Source organism: Ovis canadensis, chromosome 21 (assembly GCF_042477335.2).
Source record: "Ovis canadensis isolate MfBH-ARS-UI-01 breed Bighorn chromosome 21, ARS-UI_OviCan_v2, whole genome shotgun sequence".
In the NCBI taxonomy this organism is placed as follows: domain Eukaryota; kingdom Metazoa; phylum Chordata; class Mammalia; order Artiodactyla; family Bovidae; genus Ovis; species Ovis canadensis.
The window spans coordinates 59,359,875-59,384,632 of record NC_091265.1 but is presented as its reverse complement, the minus strand read 5'-3'; the positions used below and the strand labels follow the sequence as shown (position 1 = coordinate 59,384,632).

General features: G+C 57.0%; 1 protein-coding gene across 1 annotated transcript; it reads left to right on the top strand.

Moving 5' to 3' along the window:
- The first annotated feature begins 4,090 nt into the window (after positions 1–4,090).
- Positions 4,091–24,758, top strand: EHD1 (EH domain containing 1). Its single transcript, XM_069565882.1, has 5 exons — positions 4,091–4,831; positions 8,329–8,426; positions 19,372–19,784; positions 22,208–22,372; positions 22,808–24,758. Exons 1-5 carry the CDS (start codon positions 4,428–4,430, stop codon positions 23,330–23,332), a joined length of 1,605 nt encoding a protein of 534 aa, XP_069421983.1. The 5' UTR covers positions 4,091–4,427; the 3' UTR covers positions 23,333–24,758.

Sequence of the window (24,758 nt, the reverse complement as noted above, 5' to 3'; positions counted from 1 at the left end):
AAAGGCAAGTGGCGGCACTCCCCCACAGAGGGCTAGGAGCGTGGCCACCCAGGCAGCAACATCCGCACCCATCACGTGCACTCTCAGTCTTCTGAGACCACGGGGACAGCAGGCTTACAACCACCATTTTCATCAATGTAGAGTAAGGGGATCCCAAGACCCTTACTTGAGAGTCCCTTAGACTGCAGGGATATCAAACCGGTCAATCCTAAAGGAAATCAGTCCTGAATATTCATTGGAAGGACTGATGCTGAAGCTGAAGTTCCAATACTTTTGCCACCTGACACGAAGAGTTGACTCACTGGAAAAGATCCTGATGCTGGGAAAGATTGAGGGCAGGAGAAGGGGGTGACAGAGGATGAGATAGTTGGATAGCATCATCAACTCATGTACATGAGTTTCAGCAAACTGTAGGAGATGGTGAAGTACAGGGAAATATGCTTTACTGGCATGCTGCAGTCCATGGGATCGCAAAAAGCGGGACAGGTCTCACCGACTGAACAACAAAGACGCTGCCCAGGGACCCCTGATGGTATCGCTGTAGAAGGCAGAACTCTCAGGTGAAAATGATAAACCACTTCCCTGGAAGTCCCCAGATGTGATGTGTCCACAGCAAAGGTCTGGAGAGCAGGGGTGGGATGGCAGCCGAGCTCTCCGGGGAGTTTAGGTAAAAACCACACCCCTGAGATCAGATGGGCAGCTCCTGCAAGATGCGGTCAGAGGCCGCTGAGACTGGGACACACGTTTGGAAGCCCAGCAGTGGGTGGCTTCCTCTAGCCCTCAGTGTAGTTTCAATCAACAGTGCTTGAGGCCTCTGCAGCTCAGCTCTGCAAAGCAGCACGTGGCTATACGTACACAGCACCCTGGCAGGGCCCCCCTGGCCGCAGAGCGAGCACTCCTGCTTCAGGGCAGAGTTCACCCCGGCTGGTACCTGGGCAAAGGCTCTTCAGACCCTCTTGATTTGCTCTGCTACCAGCCTGACCTTGCAACTTCAAATGGTTTGGGTGTGGAAAGAACACAGTGTTAAGATTCCAAAGGTCCAGCTTCTCATTCAACCCGGGTGACTTCAAGCAAGTCACTCAATATCCCCGAACCTCTGGACTTTTTCCCACTGGGATCTGAAGGCAGAGATCCTGAGCAGCCGTGACACCGTCCCCTCCAAGCTGGACCACGTCCTGACTGCTGCCGGACTCCTGCAGGGCCTCTGGAGCCCAGCAACCCTCCTGGAGCCGTAGTGCCTAGTGCCACGTCCTTGAGTCTTCCAAAGAGGGGGCCCGTAGAGGTGGAGAGGATGCCCTCTGGCTGGTGCTGGAGCCCCCAGCCCGCAAAAGAACAGAACTCCGTGGTTTTGTTTTTTTTTTTTGGCCACACCCCAAAGCATGTGGAACTTCTCCAACCAGGGATTGAACCTGTGCCCCCTGCACTGGAAGCTTGAAGTCATAACTATTGGACCACCAGGGAAGTTCAGAATTCTTTATTTTGTTTTGGCAAAAGTGATCTGTTGGCCAAATCTATTCCTCATGACTGAGAGAAAGAAAACTGTGCTTATATGCAAACTTTCAGTGGAAAGAATAAACCACTTCTGATCCTGGGGACAAACCTGTGTGTTATTGTTTTTTTACAGCCTGATGCTTCTGCTATGTTTGGAGAAAAATTGTTTTTCTTTTCTTTTTTTTAAAAGTTGTTTTTAGGAGCCATATAGACACTGCTCTAGACCAGGCCATCATGGGGCTGAGCAGACTGGTTGGAGGGTAAGCAGCTGACCCCCTTTGCTAGCTGGGAGCAGAGGAGATTTAGCATCACCCAAGACAGGGTTTGGCAGGGGGTGTATGCGAATTTGAAGGAAGAAACCCTGGGAGTGGGGGAATGGCCATCATTTCTGAGCAAAAGGAAAATATTTGAATTCTTCTTTACCCTTTTGTCAGGGAACCAGGCAAAAACAGAAAGTAAAACGGGAGAAACCAAAAGTGAAATGGTTCATTCATGTCTGATGAAACCTTCCCACCAAATAGAAACTAGCCTACAAAAAAATTAAAAAAGGAAAGAAAGTTAGGACATTTTCAGTCTGGGGCATCACTAGATACAGATGCCGCCCAGGACCCAGGTGGCAACTCAGTGAAACTGGGCAAACTAATTTCCACACACTTGAGCCTCGTAAGGGAGAGAGATCCCTTCTTCCAATCCTTTGAGTCCTTGGAGAAAGTCAAGTGGCCATACATAACCAACAGGGGCTGGTTTCATTTATAAATAACCTGGGAACATTTTGTTTTCCATTTTTTAGGACTGGGTTTTCCCAGCATACAAGGCTCTAGGGAGACGTGAAAATCATGACAGGTCAGTGTCAGAGCTACTGGGACAAGCTCGGGCACCCTCATCAGGCCATTAGACAACCACCTCTTTCAGGATCCTCCGCCTCAGGCCCTTCCCTGGAACACCCCAGAAGTCGCATCTCCGGGGCGGACCCCTCAAAGTACTATGAAGGAAGCAAGTCCTTTTGGCTTCTAAGGCTGGCCCCGGAAGTCTGGATGGGTGACAGCCCTGCCTAGGAGTCTCAATATCCTCTTTTGAGGAGAAAGCCAGAGTCTCGTGGTTTCTGTGTTTTACTGTGATTGATGAAAAGAATGCTAATGAAGTCCCAAATAAAAGCAGTTAAGTCAGAAAGCTAAGATTGCAGTCAGGGCTGGAATTACTCAGCCGCTCCCTAATGGGGTGTGGTGGGGGGGGGGGAGGGAAGGCAATCAATTTAATGTGGTTTATTCCCTCAGAAGACACTGAGACCTGATCCTACAAGGGGTGGATGAGCAAAACTCCCATCTGGCCCCCTCTGGTTCCCACTTGACTCAGCTCCCCTGATATTCTGCTGATTCTCAGATTTGAGTTCCTGCATCTGTCCTTTTAGCCTGCCAGCCTGCTCTCTTCCCTGATAACAGGTGCCTGATAACAGGCACCCAGCCCTCCAGGTTCCCACATTTCCCAGCAGCCAGAAAGCTGGATGGGGGAGGCCTTCACGCTCCCAGGTGCATTTTAGATCTATCCAGGAGCGCCTCCCTCACCACCACCCCTGCCACTTTGGTGTCCTGGTACCGGTTACATAACAATCAGTCCCCAGAGCTCTGACATCACCCACTGAAGATTCTCACCAGCCTGGACAGCCAAGGGGACCTATGTGTGGCCCGGGATGATGGTGGGGGAATGAGCCTAAGGGAAGAGCCAGGAACTGGTAAGGGGAAGAAGCACAGGTCAGAGTAAAGCATGGTAACTGGTGGTGACCCAGAGAGGAAAGCGGAAGTATTTGGGTTTTTTAATTCCCCCTGGGTTCCCACAAGATTTCACTGTTGCCCCACGTTTCCCCTCCACCCTACATAGGGAATTTCTGATTAACTTCCTCAAAACTTGAAGTGCCAGAGGGCCTAACTTCTTCATCCCACTTCCCCACCCTCAGAAGCAGCCTCTTGAGGGAGGTGGTCTCTTCTCCCTCACGTGTTCTGTCATATGTGTCCTCCACTGCTAGCGTCCAGCTCCCAATTCCTGGCCTGTGGGGAGCTCAGGTCTCTTGCGACGGCTCAGACTTTCTCCACCAGCCTCCTCCCTTCCCATCTTTATTTCCCCAGTCACCACCCCGCCTTGGAGGGTCTACTCTCTCAGCTTTCTCCACTACCTCATTCCTGTTTCTCCCTCTCCCAGAGCAGATAAAAGACGAGGGGATGAGAAGCAGTGTCAGGGAAGCAGGGGCGAGAGGAGGCGGCAAGGAAGGGCAGTGCAGACAGGAGGCGCATGGCACCCGGGGTTCTCCCCTGCTTCTGGGGATTCTGAGTGGGAGGAGGAGGGCCGCCCATTGAGGGAGCTGCGGGTAGGGCGCGTATTCAGGGTACTGGGGTGTCCAACTGTGAATCTCGCGGGGGAGGAAGACGTGCAGACACTGGGACCTCCGCGCGCCGCACTCCGCCCAGTCGCCTTCGCGACCGCAGCACTTCCGCAAGCCGCCCCCGAAGGGGCGGGGCGAAACAGGTGCGGTTGCCACGGCACCCGGGCCAGGGCGGGGGGGGCGGGGCGCGCAGCGGAGCTAGCGGAGCTCGCGAGATTTGCAATCGGCCAATGAGAGGCGGGGGAGGGGAAGACGTGGCGCGGAGCGCGCGGGCGGGGCTCCTTCTTCCCTCTCCCAGTTCCCTGCGACCCCGAGTGGCGGCGGCGCGCGCGTTCGAACGCGCGGCCGGGCCTTATAAAGAGCGCACGTCTAGGCGCGCGTTCCACTGTGCAGAAGGGCACTCGGCCGGCCGTGCCGTGCGCCTGCGCAGTGCGGGCCGCTCCCCGCCCCCCTGCCCCACCGCCCCCTCAGCCGGCCGGCCCGGCCCAGCCTCGACTCCGCGTCCTCGTCCGGCTCTCAGCCGCCCCTTTGCCCTGCAGCAGCCAGCCCGGTGTCCAGCAGCATGTTCAGCTGGGTCAGCAAGGATGCCCGCCGCAAGAAGGAGCCGGAGCTCTTCCAGACGGTGTCCGAGGGGCTGCGGCAGCTGTACGCGCAGAAGCTGCTGCCCCTGGAGGAGCACTACCGCTTCCACGAGTTCCACTCGCCCGCGCTGGAGGACGCCGACTTCGACAACAAGCCCATGGTGCTCCTCGTGGGCCAGTACAGCACGGGCAAGACCACCTTCATCCGGCACCTGATTGAGCAGGACTTCCCGGGGATGCGCATCGGGCCCGAGCCCACCACCGACTCTTTCATCGCGGTCATGCACGGCCCCACCGAGGGCGTGGTGCCCGGCAACGCGCTCGTCGTCGACCCGCGGCGGCCCTTCCGCAAGCTCAACGCCTTCGGCAACGCCTTCCTCAACAGGTAGCCCCCCCTCGACCCGGGATGTGGGGGAGGGGGCCGCCGGGGTCCCGACAGTCCAGTGACCGCTGCCCACGCTGTTCTTTGTCCGAAACCCCCGCGAGACCCCCTCAGCGACCACTCCCCGGAACTGGGTCCCCTGCCACTTTCCAAAGAAAACCCTTACCAAGGGGGTCTGCGAGTAGGTGTCGCCGGCTTCCGCAGCTCTGTCTCCCTCCGCTCCCCTCCCCCGAATTTCCCAGGTTATCGGTTTAACTCCCAACCCTCGACCCTGGCAGATCCCAGACTCCTCACATCCCTCAGCTAGTCTTGGTTTCCACCTCCTTCACTAAGGCTGGGCGCACCTAATTCATTGAGACCAATCTCCCTCACCCCCTCCCTTCAAGGGTCTGTTTCTTAAGTGTCCTGGAAAAATACAGTGAAACTTTTAGCCATTCACTTTGCTAGTGTGGTGTGCCTCCCTGGAGACCGGTGGTTTGTGGAGGAGGGACAGGGGAGATCTGCTGTGGCCTGCTGAGTTTGGGGCGGCCTGCAGAGGCAGCAGACAGAGGGGAGCACCAGCACTTCTTCTAGGGGCAGCTCTGAAGGGCCTGTGCTGCTGTAAAGGTTTCTGGGGTAAGGGTCTGTGTTGCCAGGCCATGGCCCCTGGAGCCCTGGAATCCCCTGTAAACTCCCTAGGATGTTCCCTAACCTACTTGGGCCTCTGTTTCCCAGTTCAATGGGTAAATGAGGGTAACCCTGTAAAGGTCTAACCTTCAGGACCCTATGAATGAAATACATCAGCCTCCTCTCTCAGGAGCGCTACAGCCTGGTTCACTTTTTTCTAAAGGAACTCAAGGTCCTGGCTCAATGGGGATTCTAAAATCCGCCCCCCACACCCCCAGGGGACATACCAAAGGACTTCACAAATTGTCGTCTCTGCCAAACTCCATTAGAGGAGTGACTTTACATGCCTTTCAAAGTCCCTTCTGGGGAGGGGCCTCAGAAGGAATCCCTGACTCTTGCCTTCCAGAAGGTCCCCGCCCTGTGTGATCACATTCCTTTCCAGACACTGTCCAGCCCCACAGGGTAGACCAGCTCGCCCTTGATCCCAGTCAGTGGCCAGGCCAACCTCCGTGTGCAGAGCTGACCTTTTAACAGAGAAGACAGGCGGGCTTCTGTCATTTTTTTGCCTCTTTGGGGCATTTAAACCTGCCTTCTTGTTTCATGGCTTATAGTGTTGGTGAGTCAGGGCCAGGGTAGAGTAAAGCCCTTGGAGTGAGACTCCTGAAGAGGCAGGGTCCTCTTGGCCGGCAGCCCGCCTCAGAGAGATACTGGGGTCTGAGACCTGTGCCTATAGATGGGCAGCTGGCTGTCACCTGGTGGGCGCCATACAGTCTTGTGGGAAGTTTCCCTGCCAGGCTGGGAATTCTGAGCACTCTTAGATCTGGAGAAATTTGGGAGGCTAGAAGAAAGGAGGTGTATTTCCTTCTGCTGGCCTTAGGTAGCCACTGTTGATTACGAGAGCAGACCTTTTTTGTAAGGAGAAGTGGATGTATGACCTGTTTTCTGAATTTGGAGACCTAAAGTTTCAGAGCTGGAAGGGATCTTAGACATCATCTCGTTCAGGAAACCGCTGCGCAGGGAGCCCAGCCTTTGACGAGTTCACCACAGAGCAAGTTAATGTAGCGCTCTTGCAGGGCCGGTGCAGCCAGTTACCTCCTCCTGCTGCTTCTCCTTGGGGAAAAAAAAAAAAAAAACCCAGTGGTCAGGAATGCCATGTTGAAGAGAGGTACCCTGACTATCTGTGCTGGTGCCGCAGGATCTCAGAGCCACGCTTTGATTTCCCTCTGCCACCGCTTCATCGCCAGAGGGTCCCAGAATACTAACGACCTCATCACCGGAAGGGGCCTTATCAGCCGAGGGTGGGGATGTGGGTTTGCACTGGAGCCGAGGCCCGGGCTGTGTCAGCCCGTGTAGTACACCAGCGCCGCCAGCCAGCCGGGGCGCACAAAGGGGGCTCTTCACTGGCTGACACAGCCTCTCCCGCACCCTTAAAGAGACTCATTGAGTCATGGACTTGACTTTCCGGCCTCTTCCCCCTGAGTGGCTGCTCTAAGACTCAAATCAGAGGCAGGGCACAGCCCGGGTACTTGTAACTGGTACTTGTAGCTCGAGATGAAATCAGCACGTCCTTGTTGGTGAGAAAATGGGACGGGACACATCTACACTGCCCGCTCCCTTTCGTGTTTTCGGCCTCACTCCCCGGGCTTTGCAGAGCACCTGATCCGTACAGATGTCAACTTACTGGCTAGGCTCTTGACAAGGCCGTTGTACGTGTGTTGCTTCTCAGAGCCAGCCGAAAATCCTCCCGTTTTGGTTTTCTCTCCGCTGACTCCTCCCCTGGCAGGAGCGCCAGGTTGTGTGTTTATTTACAGCATATGTGCTCCGTTGCTGGCACGGTGAGGATGAGGCCCAAGCTTGCTTCATCCTGAGGGTCAGCTGCTTCTGCTCGGTTGTGCCTGCAGGCAGCACCTCTTGCCCCCGGCCAGCCACCCCTGGCCTGTGGGCTGCGGTCCCTTAGGGGGATGGGGCCACAGAGAGAAGCTAATCTCCTCAGATTCCTAGACAATGGGCCCTTTTCTAGAGAAGTACCTTTTCTAGAGAAGTGTTTAGAGGACTTCTCTGTGTCCAGTCAAGAATCTCTGGTATCAGATGGGACAGTCCTTCTGGGCTGTTTTGAGCTCAGTGGGAACTCGGGCACACAGAGCCGAGCCCTCGCCCGCGACTCTGTGGCTTCATTCTTCCCCGATCTGCTTTGACTTTCAGAGGATTTGGTGTCCGTGCTTCGCTGCCCCACCGTCCACCAGCCTGTGTGGTCCCCTGGCTGTTGCTGGCTGCCCGCCGCAGTCCTTTCACCCAAGCAGCTGGGTGGAAGGGAGGGCTGGCCCCAGCAGGTATAGGAAAGGACCATCTCTCTCGGTGTGTGGAAATTTAGCCAGGTGGTTGAAAATCTTAATACGCAATTCCAGGGTCCCGGTTGTCACTCTTTCCCTTCCTTCTGGATTTGAATGGTGCCTGAAGCGTGTGCGTGCAGTTTTCGCTAACACGTCAGCAACTTGGAAGTTGAACTCTCGAACTCTGGGGGGAAGAGCTCAGTGAGGGAAGTGCTGATGTGGGTCAATTGGAGCCTGCTGGTTGGATTCCCAGTTAAGACAATACGAGCAATCTGCTGGCCATCCTGGAAACTTCTTTCTGGCCACACGGTATGCAGGATCTTAGTTCCCCTACCAGGGATTGAACCTGTGCCTGCAGTGGAAGTGCAGCATCCTCAACACAACTGTCAGGGAGTTCCCACCCCTGGAAACTTAAGACAGTAGAGAAACCTCCTTTGGGTTCCTTGGCTTCTGAAAGGGAAGCCAGAGGCAGAGATGAGGGAGTTCAGAAATCACTGCTGTTTCACCCAGAGCAGCAATAGCCAAATCTTGACCGCACTCTTCCGGGCTCTTGCTCTCATGCAGGTTCATGTGCGCCCAGCTGCCCAACCCGGTCCTGGACAGCATAAGCATCATCGACACGCCAGGGATCCTGTCTGGAGAGAAGCAGCGCATCAGCAGAGGTAAGCAAGCTCTGACACAGCTCGGGGCGCCCAGTGTCGCCAGACAGCTTCCATCTGACATCAGGGACACGGCCCAGAGGCTACCCAGGTCTCTCCCAGCCTGAGTGAGAACCCTTTTCCCATCAGCCTTGCTATCTGCATGGCGGCTCCCTCTGCTGAGGTTATAGGCGCTGTCAGGGTAAGATGGCAGCCAACTGTATGTGGTTTTCAAGCTTCCCAGCCTCTGGGGCCTTCTGGAAAGGAGGACAGAATCCTGGCTGGCTGTGAGGTCCAGGTACTCCAGTCAGCATTGCTGCTCTGAATGAGCCTCTGGTTCCCCTGGGGCTCATTCACCTTAGTTTGAAGCGTTACCTCCCAGAGGTGGATAAATTCCTAGCGAGTCCAGCAGGACTGTGAGAGAACAGTTTGACTTAAAAGAGCGAGCCAAAAGGACAAGCTGGCAGGGATCTGTTAAACATTTTGGGCTGTGGAAACATGTTTAAATTTGCTTCAATACTGTTCATCAGCAGCCTCCCCGGGTGCCGCGCGTGGTGGTAAGGTGTGCGTGCTGAATATTAGTGCACCAGGCCCATTTTAGTTGTGTAAACTCCTGTCTCAACTTCGCCAAGCTTTTCTAAACATCTGGTTCAGGATGTGCCTGAACTGGGTTATATTTCTGCTGCTGCCTCTTTCTGTAGAAGGGAGGGGAGCCTCGGGGTCTGAGTGCTTTCTGGGAGGAGCATAGGGGCCAGCTCGGAGCAGCGCCTGCAGCTGCAAATGCAAAAGTGAAACAGGATCAGCCTCAGAGGGGGGTGAGGACAAGTGGCCAGATTTGTTTACCGTTAACTAGCAGACCTCTCCTGTCTCTCCCCCTTCCCCAGCGGGCCGCCTGGCATTAGTGAGCTTCACAGCAGAAGCCAGCAGCCTGAGATTTGGGAGGCAGTGTGTCTGTGAGGGGGTGGGGGCCCTGTTTTCAGTGCTGAGAAAGCCTGCTGCTCCTTTTTTTTCCTGGCTTGTGGGCCCCTGTCGATATGGGATTGCATCAGAACATGCTGAAACTGCTCTCTTATCTCTCCATCTGGTTTAAACTTCTAGGTTTTCCACCCCTGATGATAGTCACACATCTAGGGGTTTGAGAGAGCAGATTTGGGGGCCTCTTTGAAAGTGGCAAGGGCCAATTTTTTCTTTCTTATTGCTGTTATTGTTCCAACCTGGTTTTAAGAAAATGCCCGATAAACAAGGCTGTTGTCATTTGCCAAAACAAGCCTTGAGTATCTGATTAAGTTACTCTTAAAGAAAGAGACCCACAAAAGGGGATTTCTTCTCCATCTCCTTCCAGGACTGAGCTTCCCTGGGGGAACTTTCTTTGAGGCTCTGTAGAGTTCTGTCTTTAATGGCCTGGGGGAGTAGGCGGGGAGGGGGTCTCCTGACTGGGGGCTGTCAGGTCAGGTTGGTCAGTTGATGTGAATGCATTTTGGGATAAAGGGTAATACTAGCTTGTAAAAAGGGCTTCCCCAGTGCCTCTACAGTAAAGAATCTGCCTGCAGTACAGATAGCAGCAGGAGACACAGGTGTGATTCCTGGGTCAAGAAGATCCCCTGGAGGAGGGCGTGACAACCCACTTCAGTATTCTGGCCTGGAGAATCCCATGGACAGAGGAGGCTGGCGGGCTACAGTCCATAGGGTGGCTCAAAGTTGGACATGACTAAAGTGACTTGGCACGCACGCACACATCCTCCCCAAGCGCCACCTCTTCAGGTATTTAAAGAAAAGCATTTAGGGTTCTTGTGGCCCCCGTTGTCTCCTAAAAGGGAACTCGGAAACAGCAGTTTCCCACCAGTGCTGTGAAGTTCCCCTGCTGGGCAGTTTTTGAAACTTCAGGCAGGGGCCTTAGAGCTCAGCTGACTGAGGAGCTGGGCACGTCTGCCTCTCTCTCGTTCTTTCCCGTATCTATTTACTTGGCTGTGTCGGATCTCCAGTCGCAGTGGCAGGCTCTTCAGTCTTCGCTGGGGCATGCAGTCTCCTTGCGGCATGTGAGCTCTAGTTCCCTGACTAGGGATCAGAGCCAGGCCCCCTGCATTAGGAGCGCAGAGTCTTAGCCACCGGACCACTGAGGAAGTCCCATGGGTGTCTGTCGTGCTGCACAGGGTGCCCTGGCGCTGCCTGCAGGGCGGTTTCCCTCCCTGCTCCCCTTCCCTCCGCTTCCTCACCCCGTCCGTAGAAAGGTGGGCAGTGGTGTCTGGACTTGTTGGCTGCAGGACAGGCACCGAATGGGTCCTCAGCGTGCTCTGCAGTCCGGCGGCCTGCATGTTCCCGGGGACCAGGCCGCCCCGGCCCACCTGGTGCCCATGCACGTTTCAGATACTTGGTGGAAGACGCTGGCAGGAGACTGCTGTATTTCCCCATCATGGGCAGGAAGGAGGAGGTTGGCTTACAGATAAGTGCATCACTTTGACTAAAGGCAGGCTGTTCTCCTGTGAGGGATCCAGCTGATTTTATCCACTGTTTCTTTCCCTCCATAACTCTAGTGGTCTTAAAGTATTCTACTAAAAGTTTTGGGCTTCCCATGTAACACTAGTGGTAAAGAACCCACCTGCCAATGCAAGAGACTTAAGAGACATGGGTTCGATCCTTGGGTCAGGATGAGCCCCTGGAGGAGGGTGTGGCAGCCGACTCCGGTATTCTTGCTTGCATACTCCCGTGGACAGAGGAGGCTGCGGGGCTATATTCCATGGGGTCGCACAAAGTTGGACACAACTGAAGCGACTTAGCGCACACTAAAAGTTACCAAGTTGGGATTTACTGCGGGCTACGTTTGGGGTCAGCGTTTTATCAGTGGAGAAAGGCCATTGGACTGGACCTCTTAGATGTGCTGGGTGTGGCCTCTGGGGTGGTATCCTCCAGGTGGACATGAAAGCTTTTGGCTTCCCCTGGGGGACCCCATTCCTCTGTCACCGCAAAGGTCCATGTCCCCCGGCAGAGGGAGTCAGGGAAGGGCAGTGTGTTCCAGGCTCCCCGGTGGCCACCCCTTGCTCCCGGTGCCGACAGGGTGGAAAGCAGGTGTTTCCCTCTCAGAAAGATCGGGTCCCCAGCACACATGGTCCCAAGCAGGCGGCAGGCGTTTCTGTGGTCTGCTGACGTCATTCCCTGGAAGTCGAGCAGCCTCCTGGAGGCTACAGTTGGCGTCACTTATTGCATTTACCTCCAGTTCCCACCCTGTTGGCCTGGCCCCTCCTGACTTTTCCCCTTTCTGAACGGTGCCTAGTGTATGCAGGAAATACTGGGTGGGAAGATAAGAGGTGGGGCCCGAGCAGGCCCAAAGCGGTCAGGACCCAGCCCAGGCCCTGCAGGAGATGCCTAAGAAGTCCTGCAGGGAAGAGTAGGGGCCTCTGGGGGTCTTGGGCTGCCCCCTCACCCCCTTGTGCTAATCTCCTGAGTGCCTCGAGATAAAGTGCTCTCGTGTCAACGGACAAAGGTGACCTGCGGGGCCAGCATTCATTCTTGGGTGCTGCCCGTGTGACTGATACAAGGCATTCCAGAGGGCACATGGGGCCCGGGGGGCTGGTGCCCGGGGCTCCCAGGCTGCTGGCTGCCCGCACAGTCAGGCAGGGCCTGGTTAGGAGTGGGTCTTCCCATGCTGGTCCTCCATGGGCAGCGGAGGGCGGCGCTGGGTGGAAGCAGGGGCCGGGGCAGGGCGCCCCCGCCACTGTCATGGCAAGGCTGGGAGCTGAGCCATAACTTTGGTGCCTTGGTGGCCCCCGCCCCCCTCCGTGGGAGTCGAGTCAGCAGGGACCAGTCGTTTCAAGTTGCATTAGGGGATGGAGTTCAGCCGGCCAGTGTCTGCTTTCTGCTTGACCTCTGCCCTAGGAACCAGCACCGCTCGCCGGCTGCCGCAGCTGCCTCTGTTAGGAAGTCGCCGCTCTTCAGATGAGGAAACGGAGGCTTAGCAGCATTAAGCAGCCTAAGAGGACACGGGCCAGCGCGTGCTGGCGCTGGGATTCGAACCCAGCAGAGGCTTCAGTGTGCGGGAGGCCGGCACTCTGGTCTGAGGAGTTCCGAGAGCATGGCTCTGACGAGCCCTGGGCCCTGCTGTGCCAGCCTCAGCTCCCGGAATGCGCAGGGCCCACCGTGCTTCTCTCCCCACTTGAGACCAGATTCCGAGTCCGGAAATGGGCCTCAGCCTCAGGGCTTTGAACAGCAATGCTGAGGGGTTTTTTTTCTGCTCTTTTTTCCGCTCTCTATTCTCTGCCTCCAGTAGAAATCCGCCCCCGCCCCCAGCTGTCCATGGACAGGACCTGAGAGCCCTGGCTAAGGCTGGGTTCTCACTTGCTCCCTGCTAACTGTCCCTGGATCCCAGCCTCTAGCTAAGCTCAGGAGCCATCCCTGGAGCCCCCTGACCACAGGTGGCCTTTCCTGCTGCCCTCTCCTGAGAGGCCCTGGCTCCGAAAGCTCACCAGGCTTTCCGTAGCCTGTAGAACGGCTCCGTGAGCCTCGAAGCCTCATGAGAGGCCGAGTACTGCATCCCTGCTAGGGCTCTGGGGGCGGGGGAGGGGGGCGGCGGGTTGCTGCGCCCCCCAGGAGCCTTGTCGATAGAACGCAGAACCAGCCTCCCGGTTCTCATCAATGGTCACAGGAATCTGCACGTGTTAAGCTTCTGCCCTAGCGCCCACTGTCCAGTTCAGTGTTCCACAAATGTCAGCTGAATAAAAATACACTGAAAAACCCAGGGATTCCCAGACTGATGAGAAAGGCCTTTCTCTGAAGAACATCCCGAGGAGGCTGGAGGAGGGGAAGCACTGACTCAGCAGGGATTTCCCTTCAGACTCCAGGACCTCCTCTGGGGGCCTGGCTTCAGCACAGCTACCTTCTCAGGGCCTTCCTCTCACTCCCCCACCACCCCCGCCCACCGCCCCTGTCCAGCTTTTGGCCTCTGCCCACGGGGGAGCGGGACCAGCCCATTCTGGAGCCCCACCTGTTCCCAGACAGCTGCCTGCAAATGCTCAGTTTATATTTGGGGTACGAGGCATTCTTCACACATTAGAAGTCGTTGCCCACACAGCCATTGGAATTTGAGCTTCTTGGGCCCAAAATACAAATCCTGTGAGTAAGAGATTGCAAACATTTACGGAGCGCTTGGGGCGGGTCAGGCACTCACTCACACTCACAGTGAAACTTGCCGCCTTCACGTTGCAGATGAAGAAATGGAAGCTCAGAGAGTAGAAGGTCCAGGCCTGACTCCAGAGTCCGTCCACCCTTTCCCACCCACCACCCCCCCCCCGCCCCTGCCCCTGTTCTTTGTTGCTTATTTCTAGGCCAGATTTATTGAGGTCTGTTACATATGATAAAAATTCAGCCAAGGCAGCAGTTGTATAGCCACTGCCGCCATGACCGAGACACAGTTTCCATCGCCCCCAGAAAGTTCCCCGCACGCCTTTGTAGACCCTCATCTACATCCCTCGTCAGGCAACCACTGATCTTTGCCCCAAGGTTGTGCTTTTCCAGAAAGTCATAGACGGAGTCGTACAGAACGAGGCTTTTAGCGTCTGTATCCTTGCACTCCGTGTGTGCTTCCGAGGCTCATCCGCCTCTCAGAGCCTGCAGTTCGTTGCTTTCTGTAGCTGTTGCATCCTGGGGTGTGGATGTACCGAGCTTGTCCTCCATCCTCCTGTTGAAGGGCATCTGGGTTTCTGGTTTGGAGCAGTTTTGAATAAAGCTGCTGTAAACGTTTGTGCAGAGTGCTAATTTTAATTTCTCAGTTCTCAAGGCATGTGGGGTCTTAGTACCCTGACCAGGGATCAAGCCGCTGCCCCGCGGTGGGAGTGCCGAGTCTTAACCCCTGGACCTGGGAGTCCCGGTTTCTCAGTCTCTTTGGGTAAAGGCCTAGCCTGGGGAGGCCCCATTCTCCCAACCTCTGTGCCCTTCCCTCAGGATCTGTAGCCCCAGGGAACGCTGAACAAGTCCTCACGGTGTGTACTTTTTGCTCTTTAATCTCTCGTGTCCTCCTGCACCCCTTCCTCCTGACCCCAGCGCGGGTTAGGCATGTGTGATGGGAGCTGTGGCAAGAAACGCCGAGGCCCACGCAGCTTGAATGGCAGGAAACAAAAGTTGACTGGAGACAAACCCGTTATTGTTTGCGTTCTAGAAACTTCTGGAATATCTGAAGCAGCTTTCCCCCCAGCTACTGGAACTACCTGTGTTTGGAGGGTGCTGGGCTGGGACGAGGCTGAATCCCAACTCTTCCCTCTTCACCTCTGTGCCAGAGGGTGGGGAGCAAGACTCTTGACTGGAAGGCAGACCCCCGTCAGGAGGGAGCCAGCGCCACAGGGGCAGAACCCCTGGGCAGCTGGGGCCTGCAGGAGGCTCGCTGGGGACTGGGCCAAGGCCAGAGAGGCAGGCTGGGGCCTCCTGTCTATATGACCCATGTAAGGTATGCATGCAGGTGGCAGTCACTCAGTTGTGTCTGACTCTCTGTGACCTGACGGTCTGTCCATGGAATTCTCCAGGCAAGAATACTGGAGTGGGTTGCCATTCCCTTCTCCCGGGGATCTTCCTGACCCAGGGATCAGACCCTGATCTCCTGCGCTGCAGGCACATTCTTTACTGTCTGAGCTACAGGAAGTCTGAAATAGGCATAGCACATGCTTTACCATTTCAACCATATTTTAAATGCACAGGTCAGTAGCTTTAAGTACGTTCCCATTGTTGTACAAACACCACCACCATCTATCTCCTCCATAACTTTCTTCCTCTTCCCAAGGGGAAACTCTGTCCTCATTAAAGTACAGCTCCCCTCCCCACCTCCAGCCCCTGGCCCCCACCATTCCACTGTCTGTCTGTGAGTTTGACTCGAGGCACTTCATACCGGTGGAATCGTCCCCCGTGACCGGCTTGTTTCATCATTTCATAATGTCTTCAAGGTCCCGGAACTTCCTGAGCCAAGCTTGTCTCTTATCAGTGCTGGCTTTTACTCACACTGCAGGCTCAGCCCTTTCTTTCCAGGTCAACCCCCGGCTGTGTGGTCAATGTCCTTTGTGGGTGTCGGCTCCCCCATGACCGTCCCTCCTGAGATGCACGAGCCTGCAGCACGGTGTCCACACTGGTGTGTGGAGCGTGATGTTCTCCTCACTGGGCACACGTGTCTTCCTGCTTCTGCTTGGGTTGCTGTGTGTTAGGCCCGATCCTGCCGCCAAGGCTGACCTCTAGGATGTCCCAGAGCCTGGAGGCTCAGTGCCTGGGGCAGTGTTGGGGATGGAGGGCTCCACTCTGGACGTGGCCCTGGTCCCAGGACTTGTCACCTCCCGCTGAGCCCCTTGGGACAGAGAGCAGACTCAGTCGCTGCTCTCAGCATCCCCTATGTGGGTTGGTCCAGCCCTCGGTGCCCGTGGAGACAAACAGGCTGAGGTGTTGGGGGCTCCTGCTGTGGCCGCAGCCACGTGGTAGGACGTGGTCCTCCACCTGCGATGACATCTCTCGAGTCTGAGCATTGAGACCCTGTGCGTGACCTGTGAGCGTGCTTGGCCAGCCACCAGGTCTCTCTCACTAAAAGTGTGAGCACTTTCCATATAAACAGGAAATTTCATTCACCTGCAAAAAAATGGGCTTCTTCGCTCTGTTGGCTCCAACTTGAGATGTCGGCGAGTAGCTGGGTTTGCAGGCAGGGCCGCGCTCGCTCTGGGTGGGGCTGGTGGACCTGGTGCCTCGTTCAGAGGCGGTTGCTCCTCCTCCTCTCGTCTTCCTCCTGCTTTCTCCTCCTCCTCCTCCTCTCCCCCCATCAGCTCCCCTGACCCCCCACCACTGGGGGGCTGGAAGAGTGAGGCCAAGCTGGGTGGAGTCCGGGGGTGACCTCAGCTCCCCGCATGCAGTCCTGAGTCCCAGGCCAAAGCTAACTGGGCCTCGAGCCCAGCCCAACAGGGAGCCCCTTTCCCAGCCGCTCGGTTTTGGCATCGCCGCCTCCCCAGCTGTGGGACTCGGGTCGTTTGGACTTGTGGTGGTCTGAGGACGAACAGTGTGCCGAGGCGAGAAGGGGGGGGCCTCCATTTTTTCCGAGAGGGAGCAGCCCTTCAGTCCTGAGTCATCGCCTTCTCAGCACTGGCCTGCTGTTCCCAGAGCCGGCCATAAAAGGCGGTGGCCTCGAGGCTGGGGCCGGCCTGCTCCCTATTCCTCCAGGGCCCTGGGGACCTTGTACTTTGGAGCCTGCAGCCTGGCGGTGGCGGGCGGGGGAGCAACCCGGCCCTTGCCCCCTGCCTTCCTACACTGTTTGAGTGCAGGGAGTCTGGTAGCCTGGCTGTTCCTTCATCTGCATGGCCCCTGGAAGCCTGATGTCTCCACTGCCCAGGCTTAAGTTCACGTTCACAGGGGCTCTGCTGCCCTCGACTCCACCTCACTCCCACCCTGTTCCAAAACTGGAGGGGGCGGGCGGGTGGGGCCTCCCATCAGAGCATCCTGGTTCCCCACGCTGTCCTGTGGCGGGAACGGGTTGCCCTGGCCAGGCTGCGAGCAAAGTTGCCGGAAGCTGTGCATTTGGGGTTTCCCTAAAGTTTCGGTGTCTTCCCACAGGGATCAGCGCTGGCCTCTGGCCTTCGAGCCAGGCTGATGGTTTGTCGCCCTTGGTTCCTGATCAGTGATGCACCCCAGTGACTCAGAAGCTCATTCCGGGGGGCCTCTCCCTGGCCTGAGCCTGCCCGACCCGCATTCGGTGCCGGGGCCGGTGCTAGGAGCCCATGTGGTCTGAGCTTAGGAGAAGGAATTGTAACTTGACTGTTACAGATGAAAAGAAGTGTAACTCAGAAGTTAAGAACTTGGGGTCACAGAGTCAGTGGCCTGAGCCGGGAGTGGACTCCAGGGCTTCCTTACTAAGGGCCTGCGTTGTCTCTGCGTGTCCAGATGCATAGGCCTGCGTGGCTGCTGCTTTGGGCGGGCAGACAGCCCTGGAGCCCGTTTGAACTGGGGGCCGGGCAGCCGGAATGTTTGTCTAACCAGGCACAGCTTCACCGCTGGCACGCCCCACACGGCCCGGTTTATCTTAAAGCATCCCCCGCCCCTGGGGAGTGTTCTGGCTGGAGGGAGGCGGCCCACGAGACTGGACTCACGTTCAGCCTGGGAGGCTTGGCAGGAGGGCTCAGCCCACGCCTTACAAGAAAGCAGGGAGGATGCCCTCTCTGTGGCACCCTGAGTCACTCTGGGCCTTTTGTTGACACTTGGTCCTTTCCTTTGCTCTCCCCCTCTGCCTGCTCCTCTTCTGCTTCCTGCTGTCTAGAGAAGGCCTGTTTAAATCTCAGCCTGGTCGGGGTTGGGGAGTGTGGGTGCAGCTCTGCAGTGGAGAGGGGGCTGGTTTTTGGCCTATTTCCGGGCAGTGTCCTAGGCCCTTCTGTACAGGGGTGCTTTCTCCGGCACCTTCTCAGGGGCGTGGCTGTACTCTGGGAAGGACATAGTGGTTCCTAGGAGAGCCAGCCGGCATTTGGGGTAGCCTCTGGCCAGCAGGCAAGGAACCAAGGGGCCTTGCCCGGAGTCACGCAGAGAGTGGCGGCTCAAACGCTGGGACCCAGGCTTCCCAAAGACTCTGGAGCCCTTGTTTCCATGGTCTTCCTACCACTCCTTAGTATGCCTAAAAGATAAGCGGAATTTTTACTTCTTCTGGGAACGGTACAGGTAGAAGCATTTTGAGGTGGCGTAATTGTCAAAATGTGTTACAATTAAACCACTATTGGAGAGACTCACAGATCCATTGGCTTCGATGCGGCATCTGATAGTTTGTGTGAAATACGATAGCGCTGTATTCCAGCTCCTGTCCTCACACCTGCATTCCAGGCCTCGGGGAGGGAGACGAGGAAAAAGGGCTGGTGCACCTTCTCGTGGCTTGTTCATTTCTGCAGTAGAGAGGCTGGGAAATTCCGTCTGAAGCTGGGGGACCGGGAATTGAGCTGAAACCAGACGGTTCTGTCAGCAGTGCAGCCGCAGACCAACAGCCTTAATTGTTGGTGGGAAACAGCACAGAATAGAGTTGGGAACTGGGGCTCAGTCCAGCCGATTCATTTTAGAGGGGGAAGTGGTTTGCAGCACTTCATAGGTTTATAGAGCAAAGGTCAGCAAATATTTTCTCTTAGGGTCAGAGTGTTCAAAATTATTGGCTTTCCAGGCCTCGCGGTCTCTGCCACAGCCAAACTGCTATCGTAGCACAGAAACAGCCAGAGACAGTACAGGCGAGCAGGCTTGTTCCAATAAAACTTTATGAAACAGGTGGAGGGCCACATCCGGCCCCTGAGCTGTAGCTTGCCAGGCCCTGTTGTCGAGAATGAATGACACTCCTGCAGCACACGGAGCCCGGCACGGAGCCCTGGGCCAGCGGCAGCCGCGGGTCTCCCTGTTCTTGACTGTGGCTGCCGTGCGGCGCGCCCGGCTGGGAGCACCCCTGTCTGTTCTCACCGCCCCGTGCTGCTCGGTCCCCTCCTGGCTTTGCCATAGTTGTACCCACTTTAGGACTTGGACTTCATGAGTTTCTTCCCATTGTTCGGGCTTTATTTTTTTCTATTCCATTTTTTTTTTTTTCCTATTCCATTATTATGGGCTTCCCTTGTGACTCAGCCAGTAAAGAATCCGCCTGCAGTTCGAGAGACCTGGGTTTGATCCTTGGGTTGGGAAGATCCCCTGGAGAAGGGAAAAGCTGCCCACTCCAGTGTTCTGGCCTGAGAATTCCATGGACTGTATAGCCCATGGGGACATGACTGAGTGACTTTCACTTTCCATTATTTGTTTGTAAAGCACCTCTTAGTGCCAGAAGCTACATGGGGGAGGGCTTACGGTGGTGGGTATGGAAGTAGGGGGTGCCTGACTGACCCACTGCCCTCAGGGTGCTGTGCTGTCCATAGGAGTCCCTTCTGGAAACTTAGGGTGAGAAGTGCCAGGCGAAGTCAGAGATGGGAGCCATCAGACCCCCAGGGTCCCTGACCCACCCTTTCTTTTCTGGCAGGGTATGACTTCGCGGCTGTCCTCGAGTGGTTCGCCGAGCGGGTGGACCGTATCATCCTGCTCTTCGACGCCCACAAGCTGGACATCTCTGACGAGTTCTCGGAGGTCATCAAGGCCCTCAAGAACCACGAGGACAAGATCCGCGTGGTGCTGAACAAGGCCGACCAGATTGAGACGCAGCAGCTGATGCGGGTCTACGGGGCCCTCATGTGGTCCCTGGGGAAGATCATCAACACCCCCGAGGTGGTCCGGGTGTACATCGGCTCCTTCTGGTCCCACCCGCTCCTCATCCCTGACAACCGCAAGCTCTTCGAGGCCGAGGAGCAGGACCTCTTCAAAGACATCCAGTCTCTGCCCCGAAACGCTGCCCTCAGGAAGCTCAATGACCTAATCAAGCGGGCGCGGCTGGCCAAGGTAGACCCGGGGGGTTGGCGGGGGGGCAGCCGCGGGCCAGGGTGCTCTGGGGCGGCCGCTCGGGCCCCTGGGACTGGATGCCCCAGACCCAGCCCTGCACTCACTGGCCGCACCATGCCATGTCTCGTCTGAATCTGTCCTCTTGTGCACCCATGGGTGCGATCTCTTCCTCACTGAGATTCTTTTTAACACATAAACATCAAAACAAGAAGATGCCACTCTACTGAGGGGCGGCCTGGGGAGCCGCTCGAGGCCTCATCGGCTGACCCCCCAGGCCTGCCCAGCACTGAGTGCCTGCAGCACGTGCCGGGTGCTGGGGAGGCAGTGGGAACTGCCCGGTTCCCAGCCTCCAGCATTTGTCCACCACACGGGAGAGCAGAGGACGAAAAGAGAACACAGTTTATTTGTATCGTCTTGGTTGCTACGGAAGCAGGTGGCTGGGGAGCTGTCCTGAGGAGGGTGGACCAGACTCAGGGGGACCTGGGCGGGAAGTGATGCTTCAGCTGGAACAGGAGGTAGTTCATGGAGAACTGGGGTGTAGGCCTGCAGGCCCAGGGAGGCCACTGGGTGGCCTCCGCCCCAGAGGCCTTGCAAACCATCCCTGCCCTCCACGGAACCTCAGGGCCTGCTGGCATCTGCGCACAGCATCTGAATTGCTCGAGTTTGGAGCCTCAGTGCCTCGCTGAGCACTGCACAAGCCTCTGGGGTCTGGGAAGGGAGGGTTAATGCTGCCAGTGGGCCCTTCAGACCTCGAGGAGCAAAGCATGTTCCCTGTGTGTCTGTGCTCACACACTCAGTCGTGTCCAGCTCTTAGCGACCCCATGGACTGTTGCCCCCTATGCTCCTCTGTCCGTGGATTTCCTAGGCAAGAAGACTAGAGTAGGTTGCCGTTTCCTTCTCCAGGGGATCTTCCCACCCCAGGGATGGAACCATGTCTCTTGAGTCTCCTGCTTTGGCAGGCGGACTCTTTACCACGGGATCAATGGCATGTCCCCTTAGGACATATGATTTTTAAAAATGCATGTCGTGAGCATCTCCAGGAGCAGGCCCTGTCCTGGGAGAGCTGGGCAGACCCCCAGGCAGTGCTCCTTCCCCCGTGGAGCCGATTGCCTGTGTGTAGCCCAGAGGCTTTGGGGCTCTGTTGTGGGCCAAACACAGTGACTCAGGGCACCCACTGTCTTGAGGCCTGAATTCAGGTAGCTCTGAGTACTCTCTGTCCCAAATAATGGGCAGTGACCCATCATCGTTCACCCCTTGGTGTGTCTCCACCCTGGTTACCCAGAGTGCCCCAGGACCAGTAGACTGGAGCTTGCTAGAAGCGTAGGTTTCTAGGCCCCACCTCTGCCCTACTGAACCAGAATCTGCATTTGGACACGGTCTCCTGTGACCTACTGTATGCTCAGTAAAGAGGGAGAACCATGCCCTGGAGGACTCGGGGCTGGGCTAGGAGAACCCCGCCCTGCAGGACTCGGGGCTGCTCAGTTCTCTAGCTGTCTCACTTCTGGAACCTTCCTGATGGTGAGCTGGTTCTGAGAAAGGAACCCATTAGAACATCCACATAAGTGGCTCCTGGCCTCAAGGGACAAGTGGTGTCCTGAGCTGAAGAAGAGAGCTGTGAATGGAGGGGGTTGCTGGCCTCCTGTTTCTGGTCCAACTTCTGCTTGATTGCAGGAAAGGACCACGTCACCCCCCACTTCCCCCCCTCCGCCCCAGCCTGCCATCCAGCCCCACTCGTGGCAGGGTTCTTGCTCAGCCTCAGGACAGAACGAGGGGCAGACTTTGGGCCTCTGCCCATTCATCTGCAGAGATGGTGTGTAATGGCGTGGCCCTCGGGCACGTTGAGTCACCCTGCCTGGAAAGCCCCAGCCTCTCCAGTCTCGTCCTGCACCTGCTTTTGTGAGACCGTTTCCTTTTCCTGGACTGAGTCGCTCAGTCTCTGCCAGCCTGTAACGAGCAAAGCTGTGACTGTGACCAACCTGCTGCCCTCAGGCAGTTCTCAGCCAGGTTTCAACCCTGCAGGGAAGACAGGGTCAGGCTGGTGGAGGGGTTTTTCAGGGTGGAGTTGGCAGGTCTGGGAGAAGAGGGCGTGAGGCTGGCTTGTTGCAGCCCTCCTAGCTGGACACTGCTTGGCAAGGCCATGGGATTGGAGGGCTGTGCTCTCCACAGGCTGCCAGCGTTCCCGCCCGCTGTGGAGAAGGGAAGGGTGTACCACCCTAATTGGCAGGATGTGTTAGATATACCTAACTAAGGTACTGAGTTTAGAATAAAGCCTGAAACATCTGGGAATATCCTTGTGGGAGTTTTCTGATCCTTAGTCATCCCCAGGGCAGTCCTGATGATCATGCCGGGCATAACTTGATCAGGCCACGTCCTGAGAAGGTGTCCAGGAAGCACCTCACTCTGCCCCCTCCCTGTCTTCACAGGTCCACGCGTACATCATCAGCTCCCTCAAGAAGGAGATGCCCAATGTCTTCGGGAAGGAGAGCAAGAAGAAAGAGCTGGTGAACAACCTGGGCGAGATCTACCAGAAGATTGAGCGGGAGCATCAGATCTCCCCCGGCGACTTCCCCAACCTCCGCAAGATGCAGGTACAGCCGCCCCCTCTGCCCTGGGAGCAGGCTGGTGGGGATCGGAATGCGGACGGCTCGGGGCACCGGGGCAGTGATTCTGGAGGGAACCCCGGCTCCACGGGGTGGGGCCTCCCAAAGTGGAAGCAGCACCCCACCCAATCGGAAGCTGACCCGGGGAGAGGTGGACCCGGGCTGTGACACCTTGCGGGGGAATGTGGTGACTCACCCAGAGGGGTAGGGAGAGGGCGGGGCCGTGCCAGGCACCCCAGCCTCCTCCCAGTTAATTCTTGCCTCAGTCCTGCTAGGAGGGGACTGCTTTTACCTCCAAGACTGAAGTGGTTGGGGCTGTGAGGTGGAGCCAGCTCTCTTTCCTTGGGAACGCTTTGCTGCATGTGCAGCACCAGAGCCCAGGAGGGCTGACCCAGGCCTGTCTGCCCTCCCCTGCCCCGACAGGAGCTCCTGCAGACCCAGGACTTCAGCAGATTCCAGGCCCTGAAGCCCAAGCTGCTGGACACAGTGGACGACATGCTAGCCAACGACATCGCCCGGCTAATGGTGATGGTGCGCCAGGAGGAGTCCCTGATGCCCGCCCAGGTCGTGAAGGGCGGTGCCTTCGACGGCACCATGAATGGGCCCTTCGGGCACGGCTATGGTGAGGGGGCCGGTGAGGGCATCGACGATGTCGAGTGGGTGGTGGGCAAGGACAAGCCCACCTACGACGAGATCTTCTACACGCTGTCGCCTGTCAACGGCAAGATCACGGGTGCCAATGCCAAGAAGGAGATGGTAAAGTCCAAGCTCCCCAACACGGTGCTGGGGAAGATCTGGAAGCTGGCCGACGTGGATCGGGACGGGCTGCTGGACGACGAGGAGTTCGCCCTGGCCAACCACCTCATCAAAGTCAAGCTGGAGGGCCATGAGCTGCCTGCCGACCTGCCGCCACACCTGGTCCCGCCCTCCAAGCGGAGGCACGAGTGACGCCCTGCCGCCGGACTCCAGCACCCAGTGCCCAGCAAGGCGGAGACTGGGGGGGCCCGCAGTTCCCAGACCATAAATGCTGAGCGCTGCTTCCTCAGCTCGCAAAGGAAAAGCACCATCTTTCTCTTAAGGCTGCTCCTGGGGAGGCAGGGGTGACACTCACATGTGAATGATGGAATTTTGTGCATAAGAACTATGGATATTTTTAATATATAACATTAGAGGCAGCGTTCTTTCTTGCCTCCTCCTCCATCTGGCAGCCCCGTGCACGGAGGGCCTCTGTCCTCCCATCCTCACCTCCCCAGGCAGGGAGTCGGCCTGGCTTGCCCCTCCTGCAGCTGCGGCCTCTGCAGACAGGGATGCAGGGTCGCCGTTCTTTCAGGCTGAGTCGCTCCTCAGGCCAGTGGCCCCCTCCCTGCCCAGCCCGGCCTCTGCCGCTGCTCACGGATTCAGGTGGTTCTGTGCCTCCCTCCTTCCCTTCCCGAGGTGCCCTGGCCGCAGGCCCTGCTCTTGCTCCCGCGTCCCCCTGACAAGGCATCACAGAAGCCAGGCTCGGCTGCCCTTTTTGTGGGGCGTCCAGGGGCTCAGAGGGAATGGGGTGGAGAATGTCTTCCAGAGAAATACGTAAGCTAGCTTTTCTTCTATAAAGTAACCCCTTTCATATTTGACTGAATTTTCCAGTAACTTCCCAGCCACTTGTTCAGAAGCTGTGAGTTTTGTCTCCTTCCCCACACCCCACACAGGAGCCGTGGGAGGTGGGGTGCGTGTGGAGCACACCCCACTGGAGACCCCAGGGGCGGCGTTCCCTGCTTCACCCTCTCACTTCCCTGGAACATTCTGGCACACCTCCCTGCCCCACTTTGGTGGGCGGCGGGTCCTCAGGAACCTAGTGGGGCTCGGTGCTCCAGCCTGGGTCCGATCTGGTGTCCAGACAGAGACCAGGGACAGTCCAGCCCCTACCCTCTCCCACCTGCCTTCCTCCTGAGGGGGGCTCCACTTGGACGCCCTGAGAATGGCGCCCCCTAGGCTGAGTAGCCAGAAACCCCTTGCCCACCACGGCCAGTGGATACCAGCGGATGGCCTCCAGGGCTGTGATCGCAGGGCCCCTGAGGCGAGGGCAGCCGGCTTCCCACTGGCACACCCTCGGGGGTCTCAGGGACTCCTTCACTCCGACCTCTGACCCGGCCCACCCTCCCAGTGCTCCTCTCTAGGCCCCCACTGGGTCCGCGTCCCCAGGAACTGGCCTCGTTACTTGTAGCGGGCCTTGGCCCCCACCCCACACAGTATCAGGAGGATGGAGGTGGATGCCTCGTCGGGAATTCACTGTTGAAGTTTCAGTGGCTTAACCACGCTTGCCCGTGGAGAGAAAAAGCAACTGAAGACACGACTTTTTTTCTTGCATTAAAAAATGTTAAATTGTGCTGAA